General features: G+C 38.0%; 2 protein-coding genes across 10 annotated transcripts in view; both read right to left on the reverse strand.

Moving 5' to 3' along the window:
- Positions 1 to 1,999: 1,999 nt before the first annotated feature.
- Positions 2,000 to 15,252, reverse strand: MSS51 (MSS51 mitochondrial translational activator). 3 transcript variants are annotated; one of them, XM_014733357.3, is made up of 7 exons: positions 12,829 to 15,252; positions 8,128 to 8,372; positions 7,670 to 7,825; positions 6,942 to 7,066; positions 6,173 to 6,739; positions 5,779 to 5,872; positions 2,000 to 5,448 (listed from the first exon to the last, which is right to left on the reverse strand). In XM_014733357.3, the coding sequence occupies exons 1-7, from the start codon at positions 12,928 to 12,930 to the stop codon at positions 5,229 to 5,231; spliced, it is 1,509 nt and encodes a 502-aa protein (XP_014588843.1). In that variant the 5' UTR covers positions 12,931 to 15,252; the 3' UTR covers positions 2,000 to 5,228. The 3 variants fall into 3 exon arrangements, with proteins under 3 accessions (XP_014588843.1, XP_014588844.1, XP_070083564.1); XM_014733358.3 differs by having other exon boundaries at positions 6,942 to 7,151; XM_070227463.1 differs by having other exon boundaries at positions 3,515 to 5,348.
- A 140-nt stretch (positions 15,253 to 15,392) lies between these two features.
- PPP3CB (protein phosphatase 3 catalytic subunit beta) overlaps positions 15,393 to 24,189 on the reverse strand; it is a 43,295-nt gene continuing 34,498 nt past the window's right edge. For 4 of the 7 annotated variants that reach the window (XM_023645224.2, XM_023645207.2, XM_023645215.2 and 1 more), the window contains 3 exons: positions 23,568 to 23,665; positions 18,439 to 18,468; positions 15,393 to 17,010 (listed from right to left, as the gene is read on the reverse strand). In XM_023645224.2, coding sequence (XP_023500992.1) covers positions 16,832 to 17,010; positions 18,439 to 18,468; positions 23,568 to 23,665 — 307 coding nt within the window. In that variant the 3' untranslated portion in view covers positions 15,393 to 16,831. The remainder of the gene's footprint in view (positions 17,011 to 18,438; positions 18,469 to 23,567; positions 23,666 to 24,189) is intronic. The other 3 variants (XM_023645248.2, XM_023645238.2, XM_023645232.2) reach the window with 1 other exon arrangement.

Below are 24,189 nucleotides of genomic sequence, written 5' to 3' on the forward strand. Positions count from 1 at the left end.
TATGGTGATGAATAAAAACTAGACTACTGGTGGTAAGCATGATGCAATCTATACAGAAACTGATATATAATAATGTACACCTGAAATTACACAGTGTTATAAACCAATAAGACCTCAATAAAATAACTAAAATAAAAAAGACTCAATTCAAAGATTGCCCATCTCCTTCCTGGTTCAAGAAACTTTTCCTGACCTCCTCCTTTCCCTTACCTTCCCTTGGATAGACTTACTCTCTTTTTGCGCCCAACTACACATTTTATAGATGTCCACTGTAGCACATTTAACAGTGGAGTCATAACACATGAGCATTTAACTTCCCTGCATTCAACCACATAAACTTAGCAAAAACAAAACACCTATGAAGGTCATCATATGTTCATGTAAAGTAGGAGTCATTATGCTTTTCCCAATGTGAATATCCCATTGTGTCAGAGTCTAGTATTTAAATATACTTTTTGTACAGTTATAGCAGTAATTTTGTGCCCCAGGGGACATTTGGCAATGTCTGGAGACATTTTTGGTTGTCACAACATGGGGGGAGAGTGTTACAAGAATCTAATGGGTAGAGGCCAGGGATGCTACTAAATGTTCTACAGTGCACTGGACAGCTCCCTATAACAAAGAATTACTCACTCCAAAACGTCAATAGTGCTAAGGTTAAGAAACCCTGAGTTAGAGTGATCTTTCTAAAGAATAAATAAAGGTCACGTCATTCCCTTGATTAAACTCCTCCAATAGCTTCCCACTGGAACCAGAATAAAGTCCAAACTCCTGGTCATAGTCTATTAGGCCCTGCCTACCTCTCTGATCTCATCCCTCCTCACCTTCCTTCTCAATCACTACTCTGGTCAAAGTGGCTTTCTGTGCAAACATACCAAGCTTGTGACCAAATACACCAGAGATTCTCAGATCTTTGCACTTGTTGTTCCTTCTACTATGTTCTTCACTGTATGTATCATCTCAAATGTCATCCATCTCCTCAGAGAGGTAGGTATTCCCTGAACATTGTAGCATTAGTAGCTGCCACTGCCACCACCACCACTACCAGTTATACACACTCATTCCCCTACTTAATTTTCTTTATAACACTTAAAAGCATCTGAGATTCTGTGTTTACTGTTTGTCTCCCTCACTAGAATGTGAGCTCCTTGAGAACAAGCATATCCCTAGAGTCTAGTAATAAATGCTCAATAAATATCTGATTGACTACAACACAGCCCCCAAAACCCAAGCCAACTATTTCATCTGGTGATCAACTAAATAAACAAAGATTTGTTTTGAATACTGGAGGAAAAACAAACTCTAATAGACCTGTTGAGAGGAGGATATGTTGGAATCTAATGTAGTGCTATCCTAAGAGATTTTCAATGTAGTTTTGAAAATACAATTTTTTTCACTTCATTTGCTTACTTTAAAAATATAACTCCATTACATTGCTCTTGCTTACGTCAGTCTTCTATTAAACTGTAAATACTTTAAGGGCAGAAGCCATCTTAGAATCCTCAGCATTTAGCATGAAGCTAGGCATTTAGACTTTCAGGTACTACCATTACTCTTCTACTAAGGTGGAAATTTTTGTGTCACCTGTTACTGCGTGGTTTCTGTCTCTTGATAAGGGTCTGATAGATATGTCACCCTTAATCCATCACAATCAGTAACCAAACTCAAGAGATTTTACTTTCATGTTCTACCTATAAAATGTCACTACCTACTTATTTACTTTGTTATAGCTAGAAATTACCTCCTTTCCATGCCCACTACTATCACCTTAGCTGACATCCGATTATCATGCCTGAACTATGACAATAGCGTCCCAACTATTTTTCCATCATCAAACCATCTTACACAGTACTGCCAGTTCCATCTGTTTATGTTGCTAAGTAAAATTCAAAGTGGTATGTATTCAATAACAGCTACCATTTATTAAGTACATACTATGTGCTAGGCAGTATGTTAAGCAATTAATATTCTCATTTTATATGTTCTCTAAGATTGAAAAAATTTTTTTGGCAATAGCTTTATTGATATAATCCACTCATACAAAGTGTACAATTCAATGGTTTCTAATACATTCACAGAGTTGTACCATCACCACAATCAATTTTAGAACATCACCCCAAAAATAAAGCCCATACCATTAAGCCATCACCCCCAAAACCTTCACCCTCCTCATCATTATGCTGCTACTAATCTACTTTCTGTCGCCATAGATTTGCTTATTCTGGACATTTCATGTAAGTGCACTTATACAATATGTGGTCTTTTGTGACTGGCTTCTTTCACTTAACATGAACATAGGTGAACATGTTTTCAAGGTTCACCCATGTTGTAGCATGAATCACTACTTCATTCCTTTTTATGACCAAATATTTCATTACAGTGGATATACCACATTTTGTCTATCCATCAAGTTGATGGACATTGGTGTTTTTTTTTTTCACCTTTTGGCTATTAGAAATAATTCTGCTATAAATACGTGTGTACATATTCTCATTTCTCATGGGTACATACTGAGGAGCAGAATCTCTGGATCAAATGGGTAACTCAATGTTTAACTTCTTGAGGAAATGCTAGACTGTTTTCCAAAATAGTTGTACCACTCTATGTCCCCACTAGCAGTGTATGGAGGGTTGCAATTTCTCTACATCCTCATTAACATCTGTTATTATCTTTTTGACTATTGTCATGCTAGTGGGTGAAATGCTATTTCACTATAGTTTTGATTTGTATTTCCTGATGACTAATGATGTTGAGCATCTTTTCATGTGCTTATTGATCAATTGCATATCTTCTTTGGAGAAACATCTATTCAATCCTTTGCCCATTTTTTAAATTGGGTTATTGTTCCTTTTTTTTATTGAGTTGTAACTGTTCTTTACATATATTCTGGATACAAGTCCCTTATCAGATATATGATTTATGAATATTTTCTCCCATTCTTTTCACTTTCTTGATGATGTCCTTTGAAGCAGAAAGCTTTTAAATTTTTTTTAAAAGATTTTATTTTTCCTTTTTCTTCCCAAAGCCCCCGGTACATAATTGTGTATTTTTAGTTGTGAGTCCTTCTAGTTGTGGCACGTGGGACGCTGCCTCAGCATGGCTTGATGAGTGGTGCCATGTCCGCACCTAGGATCCGAACCTGCAAAACCCTGGGCCACAGAAGCAGAGCGTGTGAACTTAACCACTCAGCCACGAGGCTAGCCCCCAATTTTTTAATTTTGATAAAGTCTAATTTACCTGTTTTTATTTTGGTTGCTTATGCTTTTGGTATCATATCTAAGAAACCATTGCCCAATCCAACTTCATTAAGATTTACCCTTATGTTTTCCTCTAAGAGTGTATAGTTTTAGCTTGTTAGGTATTTGATACATTTTGAGTTAATTTTTGTGTATTGTATGAGGTGAGAGTCCACCTTTATTCATTTGCATGTGGATATCCAGTTGTCCCAGCAGCATCTGTTGAAAAGTCTGTTCTTTTCACATTGAAATGTTTTGGCACACTTGTCGAAGATCAATTGACCATAAATGTAAGGATTTATTTCTTGATTCTCAATTCTATTTCATTGATCTATATGTCTATCCTATGCCAGTACCACATTGTCTTGATTACTGTTGCTTTGTAGCAAATTTTGAAATTGGGATGTGTCAGTCCTCCCACTTTGCAAACATTCTCATTTAATGCTTAATGTAACTCTGGGTACTAGGCATTATTCACATTTTACAGATGAGGAAACTAAGGAAACTTGGAGAAGTTTAGCTTTCCTATGGGCACAAAAATATTTGGTGGTTGTCCTAGGATTCATATTCAGAACTATATAAATCTAAAGGTAACCAGTAGGCTATGCTTCTTCTATAATCTGGTCCCAATCTACGTTTCAGACTTAATTTATACTAATCCCCCAATGTACTCTAAAATATTTCCATGCTTTTCTGCCTCTGAACTTCTGCTCCTGTTGTTCTTTCCATCTGAAATGCTCTGCCCTCCATCTGTTGCATAAAATTCTAACTCACAAAACCTTCACCATCACTTAGCAAAGTGATCTCTCTTTTCACGCTATTCCCTTAGTACTACAAGCCTCTCTCATGGTTCTTATTCCACATTACATCTTGTAATAAAGGTAACTATGTATACATATTATTTCTCCTCCTAGGTTAAGAATAAGGACCATATCTTATTCACCTTTGTATCTCCTCAAAGCCCTAATACAGTACCTTTGACATAGTAGGTACTAACTGTCTTGAATGAATAAATGAATTCTAACATTATCCCTATCAGAATGGGCAATAAGAATGTATATATGTATTAGGGTTGGAGGTGGAGGCTTGAGGTCATGGAAGGTTGCAGGAAAGAATACCTAGGGAATATCCTAATCCTGAGACTATGACAAAAGAAGGATGACGTGGAAATAGGGTATGGTAAAGTGGAGGCCCAAACAGAGAGCTGATGTTTATCACTCCTTTGGCAAGAGAGAAACTTTCATTCTTCAGGTGTTGTGTGTAGACAAGTAATACATGCCAGTGAATAGGAAATAAGATAAAACAAGTGACTTAAGCAGCCCCAAATTGAGCTTACTGCAGTATAGATCAGGTGATAACAAGTAACTCCAGTATAGTAAAGTCAAGTCTGATATACCCTGGGATATCTAAAATACAACACCAGGACAAAAAGCTGCTCTAGGGTCAGAAGTCCCCAGGAGAAAATAGGAAATTGAGACATTTATCTCAAAAAAGCCAGGAAATAGAACAGTGTGCCAATCCTCACAACCTCCTCCCTGTTCCCAACCATTTCTCTGACTTGCCCATTCTCACACCACTTCAAGTCATTAACACTTCTCCATTTTTTAGCCCAAACTGCTGGATAAGAAGAAAGTCTTTTTCAGAAGAATAAGGTGCTATTCTTCTCCTTGGTGCCATCTGGTTCAAGTCAAAAGGTATAACTTTCTCATAAAGGAAACAGTTAGAACTCTACGCTTTGGAAAGACTGACATCAGGGCCTCTTGCCATGCAATAAATCTAGAATGCTGTCTCTAGAAGGCACTTGTGGCTAACTTCTTAGAAATGAGTCACATAATACAGGAGCTCCCATTCAGCTTAGAATCTTTACCTGGACAAGTGAAAAGGTTTAGAAAATAGTGGGTTTCAAAGTTGGCAACAACCTGGCATCAGCAGGGTAATTTCATCACAATCTCTCCATTTTCTAGACATCCAGTCAGGATCTGGTTAAGCTATTTAAACCCCACCATCTACTTTCTCTTCCAATTGCCTTTTATCCAGCTGGCAGGAGCTTCCAAGAAACATGATATAGTAGGCACTGCAGTATACGGGCTGCTTGTTGGGATTGGAATAGACCTGTTCAGGTTTGAGAGATGCAAAAGGGTTAGCTCCATAGGCAGTGATGTGTGTATCCAGGTCCACTAGAATCTGCAAAGAGGCTGCCAACTCCTGATGGCTATAAGAGACAGATAAGAAAAATTGGCCTGCTGATTATGAGAGAGAGAGGAGAGAAACTGCTCAGAACTTGACATTTCTAAACTCAGCGATCCCAAAAACTACCTCAGGCTAGACTAGGCAAGAGCTAACCCTCCCTTCCAAATGTCTCACTAATTATCCAATTAACTAGCACAGTACTTTGTTCCAAGGGGATGAGAATGTCAACTAGGAGAAGGAAGAAAATCTTCACCAGAAGGCAGATGAGCAAAGGGGAGAGAAATGAGCTCATCTATATAAAGATAGGTGTGAGTGAATCAGGGAGGTATCACAAATAGGAAGAGGTCAAAACCTGTAAACAGTAATCAACGTAGGGATCTCATAATCACGAAGTAGCAGGAGGGTGGGCAGCCAAGCCTCCATCAAGTCTGGGGAAGCATGGAAACCTATGGAACAAAAATGGCAATGGGAATAGAGAGAGGAAAGGCTTAGGTAGACCCTAAGCAAGATACTTCTTTGTGTCCACCCCACTCCTCACCTTGTTTACCACCATCACCCACCCCAGGTTCTTCAATGGAAAATTCTGAACATAGGTGTAGCACATACGGCTAATGACCAACCAAGGTCATCATTATATTGTTTTACATGACCAAATGAATGAGGTTCCAAAGATAGAAGACACAAGAGTCAGGACAGAAAATTCCCAGAGAAGCCACCCAGTGTTCCCTTGAACCAATGCCTCTTACCTGGATGGAATGCCACCACCAAATCTGGACGGGCTATCTGCCCAGTCTCTACCTGCTCCTCCCAGAAGTCATGATAGAGGCCCTTATGGCCACTAAGCTGAACTGTGCCAGGTTCCAAGGGTGAAGTTGAGGTGCTCTGTAAAAAGCCAGCAGCTATGTCTACACCCACCATGATTACATGGAGGCCAAGGTGTCCAGGAAACATGTAGCTAAGCTCATCATAGTCCCCAGGGCGAGTGAGGAATGTCTCCACATGGGAAGCACCAACCACATGCACTGTGCTTCCCCCAATCTTCCTAACATCTATCCCCAAGGCCCGAAGCCCAAGGCCCAGTGTCAAGGGCCGTGACAGGGCATCTGTCAGCAGCCGCTTCAAAGAGCTCTGCAGGACATCTGGGTCTGGCCTTGGCCGTCCTACACTGGCCCAGAGGGTGGTCATGGCATGACTACGTAGCACAGCATCCAGTGCAGCATCTAGTTGTAAATGCCGCATAGAAAACCAGGTGTCCCAGCCCTGTACAACTTCAGCCAGCCATGGCCAAGGTCCTGAGGGTAGGACAAAATCACCTGCAGGAAAGAAAGAATAAGTAATGACCTAATCCTTCCCTGGCTTCAATATTCCCTCCATGTCCACTCTCCCAACGTGTGACCAGGAGTGCCCCACTCCCCTGCCCTACCCAGTTCCTCATAACAATATGCTTTCCTATCTTTCCCCTAGTATGACTAACTATGACCATTATGACAAAGTTCCCCAAAACCACCACTCCACCTGTGACCAAAAGCCATTCCATGAGACGATCCACAGCTACAAGACGCAGCTCTTGACAAACCCTCCTGTGTGCTGGCTGGTCTGACCTCTGGCACTCTGGACCACAGTAATAGACATTTCTGCACCTGAGAGAATGAGTCCCAGAAATAATGTTCCTATACCTCAAAGGTGATTGGGAGAGTCTTTGGGAGGGAATTAATATTCCTGCACCTAGGAAGAAAGATCACTGAGTAAGGAAGGTAGGGAGAGGAATAATAGCTGATGCACGAAATTTGGGGACTATTATTGGGTAGGTGACGCAATAGAGACTGGGAATGTAATTATCTTCTTGGGTCAGAGTGACAACTCAGTCTCTTTCTGGAACAACTTATTTTTTACATCCCTGACGGAAAAAACAACAACAACAACAACAAAATCAGGAGTTTGTAGCTGCCCTCTTATCACAGGTATGGCTCAACCCCAACCTCCCTAGAATAGATATGGTTTTACCCATTGAGTACTCAAGAGGAGGGAGGTAGAGAAGATTGTACTGTGGTCTCTGTCTGACCTTTCCATAACATGAAAAATGAGGAGCCCAACCCTTTTCTAATCTCTCTGTGGCCTGAATCACACAAAATGAGGAGTTGGCCTTAAGTTATTCTGAAAACTCTCAGAACTTTCCTCCAGCAATGAGGTCTTAGAACAGGATCATTTCTGGATATCTCCCCTATTAGCCCCCAACTAGTCACCTCTTGCACTGCCGGAGGACCTTGGAGTCTGAGAGGCCACTAGGGAGTGCTCTACAGTAAGCACAGAATCGGAATGTGTCCTCCATCTTCTGGAACATTTCTTGAGGGCATCGAAATCCAAAGCCTGACACAGGAGTACCCCCATCTACCACCAACCTGCAAAAGACAGCATGGAGAAGGAGTGATAATAGGAAAAAGAATATCTCCAAAATCTCTCATGAACCCTACCTTGCCTCCTATATATTTCTACCTACTCCCATGTAACCTACTCCCATCATTTCTCACTTAAGCAAATTATATTTGTTCTATAGTAATAAAACTAGCAAAAGTTAGGATGAGAAAATCCCTCACTCCAAGAACCCCTCATTTGTATATTCTCCAAGTTACTCCCTCCCTACCTTCTGAAATCACTTCTACCGGAGATAATATATCACTCTCTCATAGAGCTAGTCACTCACTTGTATTCTTCATAGCTTTTCATGTTCAGCTTTTGAAGGATCAGCTGGGATAGGCCAGGAACATTATTCTCCAAGGAGAAGAAGCCAAGTGCATCAATGCTAGGGCCAGGTTTTGAGAGGGTCACAGGCACAGAGGTCACAACTGTGGGTGGGGTCACAACCATGGGAGTCACTGATGAGGGAGGTTTCTTGTGCCTTCGTCGCCGGGACCGTGGAGCCATGGCCTGTCCACTGATATCTGGGGACTATATATAGAACAGATATGGAATGGAATTTCACAAGCTGGATATGTGTTTTCATATGTTTGACCTTTTACTTCTCATTCCAGTCTCTCAGATCCCAGTATCAGTAAGATTTATTTAGTATCTACTGACTAGAATTGATCACCACAGGCAGTTGTGAAAAATAGTGAGGAATAATTATATATAATTATACATATATGTGTTACATATGAAGTTCCATATATAATATAAATATATAAGTAAATAAATGCATATAAAAAGTTCTGTAGGGACCATATAAAACCAATAACAGTGATTAACTCTGAGGAGAGGAAGAGGCACTGGGATGAGAACTGGGTTGATTAAAGTGGACTTTAGATTTATCTGTAATGTCTGACTTTTTTATACAAAGAATAGATTCACATATTATTAGTGTATTTTAAAAATCAACTTGAAAGAGAAGAAAAAGCAACAGAAGTTTTGGCTGTCCAAAACTACCATCTAGTTGGAGAATTAGTCAATCTAATCTAATTGGGGAAGTAAAACATTCATTTTAAAAGACCTATCGTCACATTTATAAGCAATAAACCAAGAAGTAGAAATTAAATGCAAGACAAAATGAGCACCACAATGCTGAGTTGCATAGTCAAAGCAAGTTACGCAAATTATGAGGAAAATTTCCTAAAGTAGTGAGTTTTGAAGTAGAACTAAGCCCACACCCACCCACTACCTAGCAGGAACTCTATGATGTCCTCTTTCCCTGGCTTGACTTCTCCCATTCTTTCCACAAGGACTGAGTAAACAAAAGGGACGATATTGGAAACAATAAAAAATACATTCATTCAACAAATATTTATTGATAAACAGATAAAATCATTTGCAAAATACTACAATGGAAACAAATATGAAAAATATACTTAACATCTAAATGTCTTATAGAGGAATTAAAATTACAAATATAAAAATTATAAAAATTATAAATTATAATAGAAGGTAGTATATAAATCCTATAAGAAAAGTGAAACTGAAACACTAATGAAAGATCAGAAGAAGAGAGTCTCTTTAGTTGGTGAGGTACAGGAAGACTTTATCAAGCAGGAAGCAGTAGGAATAGACCATGAAAGATGCTAATACTTTTGAATACATAAAGATAAGGAAAAAGGAATTCTAAGCACAGAGAAGAGCATGAGAATAGAAATGTAGCTGGGGGGCCAGCCCGGTGGCGCAGCAGTTAAGTTCCCATGTTCCGCTTCTAGGCAGCCCAGGGTTCACCGGTTCAGATCCCTGGTGTGGACATGGCATCGCTTGGCAAAAAGCCATGCTGTGGTAGGCGTCTCATGTATAAAGTAGAGGAAGATAAGCATGGATGTTAGCTCAGGGCCGGTCTTCCTCAGCAAAAAGAGGAAGATTGGCAGTGGTTAGCTCAGAGCTGATCTTCCTCAAAAAAAAAAGAAAGAAAGTAATGTAGTTGGGAACATTCTGGGAATTAATGAAATAGAATGGTTTGGGTATGATTATTAAGTCTAAAGACCTAAATGTAAGAGCTAAAACTATAAAGTCTTAGAGGAACACATAGGGGAAAAGCTTCCAATTGGATTTGGCAATTTCTTGGATATGACACCAAAAGCACAGGCAACAAAAGAGAAAATAGATAAATTGGATTACATCAAAATCAAAAAATTTTGTGCCCTAAAGGACAGAGTGAAATGGCAACCCACAGAATGGGAGAAAATACTTGCAAATCATATCTGTTAAGAGATTAATAACATCGAATATGTGAAGTACTCCTACAACTCAACAACAAACCACCCAATTAAAAAATGAGCAAAGAACTTAAATAAATATTTCTCCAAAGAATATAGACAAATTGTCAATAAGCACATGAAAAGATGCTCAACATCACTAAGCATTAGGAAAATGCACATCAAAGCCATGAGATACCACTTCACATCCATTAGGATGGCCATAATTAAAAAAACAGAAAACAACAAGTGTTGACAAGATTGTGGAAAAACTGGAACCTTCAGGTACTGATGTAGGAATGTAAAATGGTGCAGCTGCTATGGAAAACAGTATACTGGTTCCACAAAAAGTTAAATGTAGAATTACCATAAGACCTAGCAATTTCACTCTTAGGTATAGACTCAAAATAACTGAAAACAGGTACCCAAACAAATGCTTAAAACAAATGTTCATTAGCAGTACTATTCACAAGAGCCAAAAGGTAGAAACAACCCAAAGGTCCATCAACAGATGAAGTAATAAACAACAACAACAACAAAATATATATATAATGTAATTATTCAGCCATAAAAAGAAATAAAGTACTGAGATACACTACAACGTGGATGAACCTCAAAAACATTATGCTAAGTGAAAGAAGCCAGACACAAAAGGTCACATTATATGATTCCATTTAAATGAAATATTGAGAATAGGTAAATCCAGAGACAGAAAACAGATTCATGGGGCTGGGTGGAAGGGGGAATGGAGAATAACTGCTTAATGGTTATGGGATTTTCTTCTGGGGTGATGAGAATGTTTTGAAACTAGATAGACGTGGTGGATGCACAACAATGTGAATGTAACAAATATTATTTAATTGCCTACTTAAAAGGATTAATTTTATGTTAATTTTCCTTCAGTTGAAACAAAGGAAAGAAAGAAAGGTACCAATAGAGACTGAAAAGCTAAAAAATTAACCCCCAGCTTAACTGCCTCCAGGGATAGGTAAATGACAGAGGATAAAAATGCTGACAGTGGTTGGTTTTACTGTGAATGAAGTTAACTATTAAAAAGTTCAAATCAGGGATCATGTTTTGTTACAAAAATAGTCTGATATTTAATCCTTCTGGACCAGATCTGTTAGGAAAAAACCTGCAAGAATCATCCAGCTAATATCTATTATTTTATACCATGGCTCTTGCAAACCCCTGTGCTCAGGTTAATGGAGGAACTAATTTATATTTTCCTTTATACTTTCTTTCTCCTTATCCTTTCATTCTACCCCTTTAATCTCTCCCCTTGTCCCACTGATGAATGGATGGTTTCGGAGCCAGCAGAACAGAGATAGCTAAGCTCATCTGCATACCATATCTTTTTTGTTCCCACCAATAAAGAAGAAATTAGACCTAAAGTCAGTAGATTATTTTAGGATTTAAGGGTCATGTCTCTTTATTAAAGGGTGCCTTCACACCTTAGGACTCCTTTTCCTAAAACTGACCTGACACCATACATTCTCATCACATTTCCAGAATCACTGTGATTCTAGAAGCAGCATTTATCTGCTCTGTCTACCCAGCTCCCTCAGGCAAGATAAGACCTTCTTAAACTGAAAGAATGGACTCATCTTTTCTTTTTAGGTATGGAGGAAAAGTATCCGGATTCAAGACAACTCAAGAGTCTTAACCAGATGTAACAATAAATATCTTCCTGATGTTTAACCAAAAGCCTTTATGCTGTAATGGAAGCCAATTAAGACCAGAAAGGTACTGCCTCACTTAGCTGCCTTTCCAAAGAGAGGTCTTCCTCCAAGGGAAGATTAACTCTTGGCTCTCTGGGGGCTGGTTCAACTCGCTAAAATTCAACAGATCACACAGCTTGGAGACGAGTAGTGCTGGTAAAATCTCTGATGTCATAGTTTCTTGTGTCTACAGCAAGCTCACAATACAAATGAACTAAATTTCTGACAGTAAGGTAAGAAGGTGGGAATGAGGAGCCAGGTCTTTGCATTTGCATCTACATATATCATCAGGCTCATGTCTGACTTTGTATATCCCAGGCCCAGAGGCAGGTTCCCTGGTCCTAACTTTCCTGCAGTGAGCCCCAAGATCCTCTAAATTCAAGGCAGGGGTGGGGCATGGGAAACTGAAGAGATACAAAGGCAAAAAACTGACGGGACAAGGGAGAAGTTGGAAAGAATTAGAAAACTTTCAGAATTTTCCAGAGTTCAGAGTCTACCCCACCTCGAAAGGGAATCGCTTTAACTTTTTTCTAACCATTCCCAGTGACTAAGACAGAGAACACCAACACCAAGGACTGGAGAGGAGAGGAGACATGAACTGGATGCCTAGAAAAATTCTTATCCTTCATCTCCAAATTCCCTAAAATATTAGCCTAGTCCCAGACCTGGGTCTCTCATATTTCTTCCTCCTTACCACCAAAAGCCTCAAGTTTCACCTAAACCACAGTCATCTTCTCACCATCTCCAGATCAGGAAGGTCCATCTAATTTTCTCTAACTCACCAGCAAACACAAAACATCTTTGGGGAGGTGGGGAAGAGAAGGTGAAGCGAAGTTAGTCATTGGGGATTCTCAAAAGGGGTTGGGAAAGAGAAAGAGAAAAGGAGAAATATATTAGGAACATTGCTATTACGAGCACATTCAGCTGCTTAATCAGTGATTAACACTCCCTAGGGTGATAAATGCTTTACTCAACTATAAACTAAGCAAGCAGACGAATGATGGAAAAGTAACTTACCCTGCTAAGCCCTCGGCTTCCTTCCTGCTCGTTCTTCCAAGTGAAGTGAATGCTTGATCTTCTCAGGTCTAGGTTGTGGCTGACTTGCAGCTGTCCTTTCATATCACTTTCCTTTGTAAACTGCTGAAATGCTGAGTCTCTGTCATTAGGTGTGCCCTGCCAACCAGACAGACTACGCTGAATTCTCCCTAACGAGGCAAGTAGGGACCTGGCCCCCTGCCTGTGGACTTGTCTCTTTCTGACCTTCCTTCTCTGCCAGGAAGGCTCAGAACTCTCTCAACACTCCTGAACTCACCCAAGACCAGGCAGGCTGAGGAAAAATGAAGCCTACTGTTTCCTGAACCCCTCTCATTAAGGCAGTATTTCTATTTTCAGGCCAGAGCATCAGGAAAAAACCCTTGGGATTAGTAGGCACTAGCTCAGAGGAACAGGAACCCCTGGAGTTCTGGATGTCAATCTAGACCCAGGATGAGTTCCCCCAAGCTCAAAGTCCTTTTTAGCATAATAAACACTGCTCAAACACAACTCAACAATGACCAATCTAGGCTTAAGCACAAATATAATAACCAGGAAAGGAAAATAGAAATGGTTACTTAATGGTATAGAAGGAAATCAATTTTAGGGGAAACATCCAGAATTAATTTGTAAATTTCACTTTCCCTGAAAGGAGAGCAAGATACTTTCTGAGTCATTATAATCAGGGGCACTCCACTTGTCTGTGTATTTCAAAAGAGGAATAAATATTTCTGGAATATTAAAGTAAACAAGACCAAAATATTAAGGACTAAAAATGCATACTATTTCTAGGAACAGAAAATAGAAAAGAATCAACCCAAACACCTTCTCATTTCTTCCTGTAATAGATGTGATCCATCCACATTCCAGGCTCCTTTTCACTTAGAACTGTCAAGCTCCAGAACCTATCAGAAGTTGTTAGGGTAGTGGTTCCATATGGCTGCAAGACCTGACTTTTTGCTTACATCGGGCCCCAGCTATGTCACTTACCTGCTTCTGTGAACATCCTCAAACTGGGGAACAGAACCACTTGCAAAGAGGTCCTGGAATGTGACAAATCAAATCTACATATGAACAGATGCAGAGAATGGATTTCAAAGGAACCCCAAATTGTAGAAAGCACAAGCTACAAGCAGGGAAGGTGAAAGGAAAGTGTTAAGGATGCAACAAAACATTAGATAACATTATGTAGAATAGCTGTGGACAAAGGAAAATCACTTGCAACAGACAAAATTCCTGAATAAAATAGGGGTGATTCATTTAAGCAAAGGCTTCACGCCAATTTCAAATTTAACTGGCAGAACATGTAAAGGTTATGATTTCTGTTAATAATGGCTGAACTGCAGAAGGTATAAGAAGTCAGAGATTATCTTTTCTAACTGAAGAGTGTCACCTTTGAATATAAGAGGAGATAATACATAGAAAAAAATTTGATACTGAATATTAATTTACATTTTCCCATCACTACTACTTGTCTGGCAGACATTTAAATTTACAATTTAGAAAGATCTGAACTTCTCACAATTTGCATTCATCATGAGTTACACTGAAAAAAAACCTTAAAAAATACTTTTATAGTTGATTGCGAAACCAGTTATGAAGAAAGCCTACAAAGAGGTTTCTATTCAACAAGGAGGAAGCGGTCTATGAGGCACTGCTACCACCCTTCACATGTGCCACTTTTTCTGAGTTCCGTTCCTTTCTTTTACTTCTTCTTTTTAAACTTTACCATCAACTCATAATTCTTCTAGTTTGCCAATGATGCTTTAAGTTTGCCCATGATTCCCACAAACATTATACAACTCCAGTGAAGGACCTAAGAGGTAAAGAAGTTCCTGGTACCTGATATACTAAACTCTTAATTTAGACATGCATAGTTTTCATAAAACAATAACATTAAGAAGAATCTTTTTTGTGTATGTGTGAGGAAGACTGGCCCTGAGTTAACATCCATTGCCAATCTTTCTCTTTTTGCTTGAGGAAGATTGTTGCTGAGCTAACATCTTGTTGCTGAGTAACAAAATTCTAGCCAAAACATTTTCTTTCAATTAAAACTCAAGTGAAACAGTGATTTTAATTATTCAATTTAGGAGGCCTATAATAGGCACCCAAAGTTCTCTCATGCTCAGTTACCAATGCTCATCTAAAAGAAGTGCGACGAAAGTTAGAAAAAAAGGTGCAAAATTTAGAAGAATTTAATTCATCAAGCCAGTCCTGATGGCCTAGTGGTTAAAGCTGCTCACTCTCACTGCTTCAGCAGCCCAGGTTTGGTTCCCAGGTGTGGAACCACACCCCTCATCTATCAGTAGCCATGGTGTGGCGGCAGCTCACAAAGAAGAACTAGCAGGACTTACAACCAGAATATGCAACTACGTACTGGGGCTTTGGGAGGAAAAAAAATAAAAGAATTTAATTCATCAAATTACCATGAACTATCCATGAGGTAATCTTCTCTGAAGGATGCATCCCAGTTCCATCAACAGGATTTTCTGATTTGCATAAGAAGGTCCAGTTAGACTACATCTTCCAAATAAAACCCAAGACAGAGATAGGAGCAGCGGCCCATGCATGGAATTTATTGTGTGCTACTGTTTATAAAATATTTGAATAGTCCTGCACATGCATAATATTTCCAACTTAGACAGGAGACCATACAGGGTGCACTTTCTGGCAAACAAAACAATAGATGGTTCCGCTGCCTGGAGCTCTGAGTTGTATTCCAGGGCATGAGGGAAGCAGGCCACCAAAGTAAAGGGAAATACCAAACTACAGTGGTAATCAATACAGATCAATAATTGTGAAAAATTAGCACATGATTCCATTTAGTTTAACCAAGCAGTTCTGTAACTATCAAAAGAAAATGTTCAACATGCAGTCTTGACTTTTATGCTTCCACTAACATTTGAATGATTGAACAGAACCATTGGTTCTATGCTGCATTGCTTAACCAAAAACACTTCCAGAACATTTTAAAATTTCCTTTGCATCGAAACATAAAAATGATAGAAAGCCAGCAGCAAATCACCCTGGTGGCTATTGAAGCAACTTGAGTACTCACAATAAACTAAAATTTCTCATAACATCTAGGTAACCTATACATGTCGTACCTGTACATCATAGGTCTATATATTAAATATTTTCAAAATGAAAACATGCATACACAAAATACGTCAAGTTTTACAGACATGATTTGAATTAAAATTTACTTTGACAATGTACAAACTTCTTTTAAAGTACCTTAAATGATTAATTCTGTAATTCTTTATAATTTTGAAATTTAGAGGTTTTCTTCTTAAATCTCTGGGGTGTAAATCTCAAAAGATGTGGGCAAAAAAAGATTCTAAATTGGTTTTTGGATTTGTGTTCAAGTAACAGAGTCTGCCTAGAAATAGGTTATGCATTCATAATTCAAAAATACCAAGACTATATTACAGAATTAGCCACATTTAAGAACTATAAACCTGACGTCAGCATTTTGTATAAATGCCAACTGGGTTTCTCAGCATTTTGCCCATAACTCAAAATACAGCTTAGTAACCTCAGAAATGTATTTTAAGACCATGCTAATTCATCCTTTAAAGACATTTCATGGGGGGGAAAAGTCCACATGAGCTACTACGATTGCATTTGAAGTCAGGGTTGAAAAACAAAATCTAATTCTACCGAGGGGAAAAAGAAATCTCATTTGTAAACTTAAATGTGTGAACCACAAGCATAAATGGAGGTGTAGTTGCCCTCCACTGGAAATTGCCCCAAGCCCCTTGCTCACTGCTCTCCACATTGGCAGCGATGACCCAGTCTTATCAGATAGCACAACATGTCCCAGGGCCCTCAAGCCTCCATCTAGGAAGGGGCCGGGGTCTCAAAAGCACAATGGTTTCTCCGGAGGGACTGTGACATTTACAGTCAGCTTGGCCAACCCCTCCAGCTCCTCGGGTGATCTGTCCATTTGGGGCCCGAGATGTGAGAGTCCCTGGGAAGCCGTGGGTCACTGGGCACTATGGTTGCCAGTCCCGTGGTTCTCAGTGGCATGTGCGGTGTTCAGAGAATTGAAACCATCTTGCTGTACAGCATCTTTCCGGGGTGGCATTCTCTCATTGATCCTATCCAAACCCTTTGCCTCTTCAAAACTGCAGATTCTATGTGGTGGAGAGAATCCTCGTATTGCTTAACAAAATGCAAATTTGATAAGTCAGTAATTGAAAAACATTTCTGAGATTTCAAAAACATAATTAATGATTTTTAAGAAGAAAGAAATTAGCTGTATGTAGCAACATTTAAATCTTACTTTACTGAATCCTATCCCCATTCCAGACTTCCCTTTTAAAATGTGAAATGTTTAAACCTAAATATAAACATGATAACTTCAAAGACGATAAGGTTAACATAACCTTTTAAAAAAAAACAAAACACAAAAATAACCTTCCCTTGCCCCCACAATCAACCTCCAAGCAATGGTCTCAGGGCCTCAGTCTAACTTCTACTACATCAATTATCTCCTACCTCGGACTCTAAGATCACCAATGACTATCATAGTAAGGCGGCAACAAGAGTAGGGGCAAGTGAGGAGGCTAAATAAGGTTAATCCTCGACATACAAATCTGTTCCAAGAGCTTGGGAGGAGAAAGACATAAAGTTAAGTTAAAATTTAGCAGATGAGAACTTTCTTGGAGGTCAAGGTATCATCATGCCATCACCACCAATATGAAATGAAAAAGGTGGGAAATGCCTCCAGGAGTTAGATGTGTGTTTGGCTGACAGCAAAAAGTATTTATAGTTCCATATTTTAGGAGTTGTCTTCCTTAATTCACTGGCTATTCACTGCATGTTCTTTGGAAACCAAAATCAAAATAAATGGCAATTCTCCTCTAATTGTTATGGTTTCTCATTCACTTCATCCGGAATGATGCATCCTCCATTATTAAAATATGCATAGAAACAATTTCCACCCTACTGGTTATAATCTGCTTGCTTTAATATATGCAATCCTTGGGACTCAGAGTCTGTGCATGTGAACCAAATAAATGGCTGGGGCAGCAAAGCATTCAGTGATGTGTAATATATCAAGCCAACACATTATATACATAAATATAATATTATCAGCAAACACTATCCCAAATTGCAGCAAAAAAAAAAAAAAAATCATAGTGACAGCTCCTGCACTCTTAAGTGAATTACAGGAAATGAATAAAAACAAACTCAAACCTATATTTAGAGAGGGTTTCACTTAGGAAAAAATTATCTGCATAGCATAGAATCATGCAAAATATGGAATAGATCTTTATTTGCAACTTTAAATGCTAAATCATAGCACAACATCATGCTGTACTCTAAACAATTTTAAAGAATTCAGGAACATTAACTGCTGATTGCATACTATACTAGAAAAAGGAAAAAACCAGATTGTCACTATGGAAATCAGCCCTTGTGATTTAAAAAAAAAAAAAAAGGAGGAATGTGACTGTTAAACTTGATGAGTCAGTGAGTCTAATTCATGGCCTGTGCAAGCTAGGAATAAGACAAACCCACAGGACATTCTCTGATGCCCACCCACACACCACAGATCTCTGCCCAGTGCAAGGACTCTGATCATACCTTTTTCAGCCTCAATAGCCTCAACTGTGGCTGTACAGAAGTGAGCAGAGGCATGCAAAATGAATGAGAGAGATGAGAAGGGTCATATTGTACAGCAGAAAAGGCAATGATCACTTAAAATATCACAATACCCCATACTACATCATCATTTACAATTTAACATAAATATTACCCATATTAGAGAGTCCCATCCAATTCCCCAAATCCTGACACAGCACAGTTTACACACAGCACTATGACAACATCGCTCAGAGCACAGAACACACAGACCTATTGTAAACACAAACACCTCAGCACCCATGCAAATGCACTCCAATATTAATTACCCATCTTGAATTCAGTATTTTGATGGCCTTAGAATTTTCCAACAGGCTTATTATATCACAATCACAAGGAAGTTCTCTAAGGTGAAATTATGATGGTAGATTTGTGGCAGAAGAGCAAACAGGAGACTGTTTTCCTTCATGTCTAATTGAAATAATACTCATCATCAGTTGATTCCCTGAGATATAAACTAGAAGGGGTCAACAGTGCTTTCCTGTCACTTCTAATTCATAGGGCAAAACATAAGCTGCAAAAGTTGGTATGGCTACAGTGAAATTTAAGGGCAGTAAACATGGTAAGTTACTCTAAGTAGAAAAGTTCTATAGTTCTCTTCTTTGTGGGTAACCTAAAAGGACTCCTCTTGTCTACTAGGTACTTCCTTTCTATTCCAACATTGACGTTCCAAATATCTAAAGATATTAACATCTATAGCCCTAAAAAAAAATCCACTTATGTTGTTTATCATGAACTCAAATCTGCCTCAGGTAGTAACAGCCCGCATTCTCAAGCGAAGATAGAAAGGTTACTGAGCATCTTTTCAAGCCCATCCACTAACTAGAAAGGAATGAAGAGAGAGAATTAACTTCTTACAGGCAATAAATCCTAATTATTTCATGATATGGACATACATACAGGTCATATAAATGAGAAATGCATTCTTGGTATAGTTTGTCTCTGCTCCAGTTAGAGAATCCCAACATGTTTAGTCATACATTTTATAGTCAAAGATTCTTTGGCTCATTTCTGGGTTCAAACTGTATAAGGCACTGACATTCAGGACCAAGACCAAAGATTGCAGAGGACAATATTGCCTGATAATAATGCCAATTCTCCACTTTATCTAAAGTGCACACACTCAGAATTATTTATACCAATAATGCCCCATCCCTTCTATTTCACTTCTTCTACAATAAGGCCAAATAGAATAATCATTCCTGAAATGACTTTTTAACAGCACAAATGATTTAGAAATGATAAATTTTATCCAAAGCAGTTATTAATGTGGAAGGACTCTGATGAATCAAGGAATTAAAGTAGACTAAATTAGACAAGTTTGTTGACCTTAACCAGACAGTAAAGTGAATTGGGGAGCCAAAAGAAGTAGGATGAACACTGAATGAAGGAAAAATTAATTTTCCTTAACTGTTAAATTATACCACAAATCAAAGCAGACATACTTATTGTATACCCACTGTACATATCATCATTTAACAAAATCCAGCCCTGTACACTTGGAAAACACTCTTGGAATTTGCCCAGACAGAAAACTATGGGATAAATGACTCACCTCTACTTGATTAGCCCCGGAATTCCTATTCTTCAAAATGTGAACTATTTTCTTTATAATTTAGAAATGGAATGAGGAAAAAATAAAATGCCTATCAGAATACGTTTTAAAGAGCTTGTGGTAACAGAAGTGATTTTATATGAAATATTTCATAACTTGTATCATATAGGGTAATAAATTAAAAATAAAACTGGTATCACTATAAGAATTTGTATCTATTTGAGTGTATCAACAGTTTAAAAGTCTATTAATGGAACTGGCCCGGTGGCGCAGCGGTTAAGTGCGCACATTCTGCTTCAGCAGCCTGGGGTTCGCCGGTTCGGATCCCGGGTATGGACATGGCACGGCTTGGCAAGCCATGCTGTGGTAGGTATCCCATATATAAAGTGGAGGAAGATGGGCACAGATGTGAGCTCAGGGCCAGTCTTCCTCAGCAAAAAGAGGAGGATTGGCAGCAGATGTTAGCTCAGGGCTAATCTTCCTCAGAAAAAAAAAATGTCTATTAATACGTTTTTCAAATTATGAAATGTGACAATATACTTTTGAAATCATTCTATGGGCTTTTAGTTCTACGTGTAAAAGCATTTTCTAGGTCAATTATATTCTCTGCTCTTTCCTGAGACCTCTAAAGGCTTTTATCCTTTTCAGAATAAAAACTAGATATCACACTCAAAACTGCATACCATGTCAGGCTTGAATGCTTAGAATTGAAAGGTCATTTGAGGCTTAAACATTAAGCTGGAAAGAAAGAGATCTGATAATTGCAAATTCTATCTGAAAGGCACTATTTTTCCTCTATTTGTTTTCAGTTTTATTATGTATTTTGGCATGGCCTTAATAAGTTTGAGTATAATGCTGTCTCAAACTGTGTTCCTCAATACTACACAGGATAACAGATCAAGAGGAATTTGACATTACTAAAACAGAAATGGCCACATATTTTCCCATATAGGTCCTGGTGAAGGTAGCATTATAGGACTAGCTCCCAATCAAATTTCTATGAAGAAAACAAACTCACATAAAATATAATATCAAATCCTACTCAAAGAGAGTTGTGCAGTTTGTAAAAACACTTGAGAAATATCATAAATTAACTTTAAAATTACTGAGAGGACAATTTTTATTTTCTGACAATAGGACTGAGGTTTTAGAATTTAAAAACTTTCTTTTGGCAATACTCAACTCTCAGTTATTCACATCGGGGAACATGTCTCCTAAAATTTTAAATGTTAGATAAGTTTTTAAAAATCACGCAGATACAGCTTTTGTATGAGTTATTTGTTTCAAAATGGGTTTATCTTATGCTAGGGAAATCACTTCAACCAAATGCTCAAACCATATTATCAAGACCCATCACTGGTAGAGCTAGGGAGCTACCTAGTTTCCCAGATTAGACCCCTTAAGCTCAGCACCATCCAATAACTCACTCTATGATGGAAATAGACAGTCCCATCAGTAAACCTGTCTTTCAAACCTTTCCTGTGGTTGGGGGTGATTTCAAAGTTGGAAGACTGAGCTTCAGGCTGCATGCAAATTAAGAATAAATAGAAGAGCCGAGCTGTCAACAAAGCATGTAACTAGCGGGTGCTAATTGTGAAATCTGAAAGAAAGATCTGCTGTGGATATAACGTAAAAGTCATAATATATCCAAGGATAACTGAGAGACAACTGTAGTGTAGATTTATTTAAGTATGAGATCCTTGTGGTTTTCTTTATTTTCTTCTGAACAAAGAGCAGGAAATGGATAACATTTTTCAAGCTATTAAAATTCATTCTTTCCTATTAACATTTTTCCTAATTTTATTGAATGTTTAAAATCTTAATTTGTTTTCATGAAATTCTTTTTAGTTCACTTTTCTAATGTTTACAATATAACAAGAAAAATGGAGGGTAGGAAACATAAAGAGAATCAAAGCAGTTTGTTTTTTGTAAAATCAAAAAAAGAAACCTCATTCAGAATGAAAATGTGAAGCTATAATTTCAAAACATAGTTGTACTTTCACACATACCAGTGGTGGTAGCAGACAACACAATAACATATAAAATAGAACACGTATAGGCTACAAGTTGAAATTATTTGTCTACAGGAAAAATTCCTTTTTCAAATTTATTTAAGCATTTATTAAGAGACTGAGTGAAATGAAATTGTGAAAAGTTGATCTAATTGAAATTTATTCAAAAATTTAAATTAAAATTTCCTAATTTTTTTTGTTTTAAAAAATTCTCTAATTATAACACCAAAAAGAAATTGTTAATCATGACTAAGGAAAACATCAGATCTGTTGCTGCCTGTTTTAATAAAGCAATGACCCTTGGAGGGCTGTCAAAAGTGACTACAAGAAAACATATAAATTAAGGCTTTCCATATCACATTTTTTGCTTTCCAATCACAAGGGAAAGAAATCTAGAGTTTGGGTTACTGTGTATAATCTATAACATTCACATCACTCTCTTCTATTTAATCTGTAATGGGCTTTCAAAAAGTTAACCCAGTATTTACACAGATATTTACGCCAAAAAAAGTTAGGTTTTTCAAAATGTAAAATATTCAATGAGCCAGATTACAGGAATGCTTTACGTATAATTCTTTTTATTTTCATGCAAAATAAAGGCACACTTAATAACACCCTTTCAATTTTGACTTACAGGATTTAAATTCAACCCCTTATAACAATGACTTAATATCTAATGTTACATTCATGTTCAGAATGCACAAAGTGCAGCAACAAATGCAGCAAACCTCAAAACAAGGTGCTACGAAGTTGCTTCTACATCAAAAGACAGACAAGTGTCTGATAGAGTAATTTAATTTAACATACTTTTACAGACATACAGCTAACCTAAAGAAAGACAGACAGTTTAGGAAAGCAGCTACATCTGCAGAGGAAGGAAACAGCATGTTACAGACAGTCAATTATACATAGAACATTTGACAAACACCACAGAAAACAAACTTTGGCATCATTTACCACGGTACAAAACCTTGCACAAATCTTTTGGCAAGTGAAGTGAATAAGTAATGTTCTGGGGCCCAAGCAGATTGCTAACTCTAAAATTAAGTATCTGAAAATATAAGCATAGTCTAATACAATTACATAAGTTAAAAAAATAAAAAATAGGAAACTTGGAATTACATTTCCATTTTAGTAATATGGATATCCTTGATTCACGTTCTGAAACTTTAAAAGAAAAGGGTTTTTAAAAGAAAAAGGTGCTTTAGACAAATGAATAAATATTTCAGACATTATAATATGAGCCTCTCCCATATCATTTCATGAAAAGCTGAGAGACCGACCATTATTTTCAATTGAAAGGAATACCCACTCTATCAATTTTCTGCCATGGTCAGATTATTAATCAGACACTACCTATCAGATAGAATTCTGCCTGTGTCAGCTGCTGAGACAGGAACTAAAAAGCAGAAGGAATTCTCTGCATGCACTGTGTGTATTGTTAGCAAAAGAGTGAGGTGTGCCCCAGTCCATCTGAGGCACAGCAAGTTGCATAACATCATTACCACTTTGCAGGGTCTGCCGTCCTCCAGCCAACACTCCACTAGGCAACATCCCTGTGGGAGTCAGGCCCTTGAGTGTCAGCACACTTTCACTCTCCTCCCTATAGCAGAGAGATATAATAAACATCAGAGACTTCCACCAAGTACTTAGTTTAAAAAAGGAGATGGCGCCCAGATATAGGCCATGCATATAATTTATGACATTCATTGTTATTACTATATTCTCCTCAATGCCACGATACACATTTTTCTGTATTCTAAATGTTTCAGACATGAAGTTGTGCCTTACAACTGAGGTATAAATTGTTTTTCCTGAAAAGTTTTATTGAATATGTGATGAGATTCATCATCAACGGGCATTATACAATTGAGAAAATATGGTATTTCACATGCTTTTAAGTTCAAATGTCTGATATAATCAGTTTTGCGAACAAATTTTTAAGGACTGACCCTTTCATGTGTACCCTTAAACTTGGTCTTCCTGAATTAACCCCTGGAAGACAATTTCTGGCTCCAGCAAAAGGGACTTCCTACAGGGATAAGCAAGTTCATCAGGAATATTCTAAAAAGTAACCCTTCCTTCTTATCCTGCTCTAATTTTCAAGGTGCAGACTAGTACTTTCAT

This window comes from Equus caballus, chromosome 1, assembly GCF_041296265.1.
Source record: "Equus caballus isolate H_3958 breed thoroughbred chromosome 1, TB-T2T, whole genome shotgun sequence".
NCBI lineage: Eukaryota > Metazoa > Chordata > Mammalia > Perissodactyla > Equidae > Equus > Equus caballus.

Bases quoted from the DNA above. Each gene is read 5' to 3' on its own strand.
- MSS51 (XM_014733357.3), bottom strand. From the start codon at position 12,930: ATGAAAGGACAGCTGCAAGTCAGCCACAACCTAGACCTGAGAAGATCA. The intron at 6,740-6,941 runs GTGGAGTGGTGG...TCTTTCCTGCAG, and splicing joins GGAATGGCTTTTGGTCACAG to GTGATTTTGTCCTACCCTCA. The intron at 5,449-5,778 runs GTTTTGACCTCT...TGTCTCTTATAG, and splicing joins ACGTTGATTACTGTTTACAG to CCATCAGGAGTTGGCAGCCT.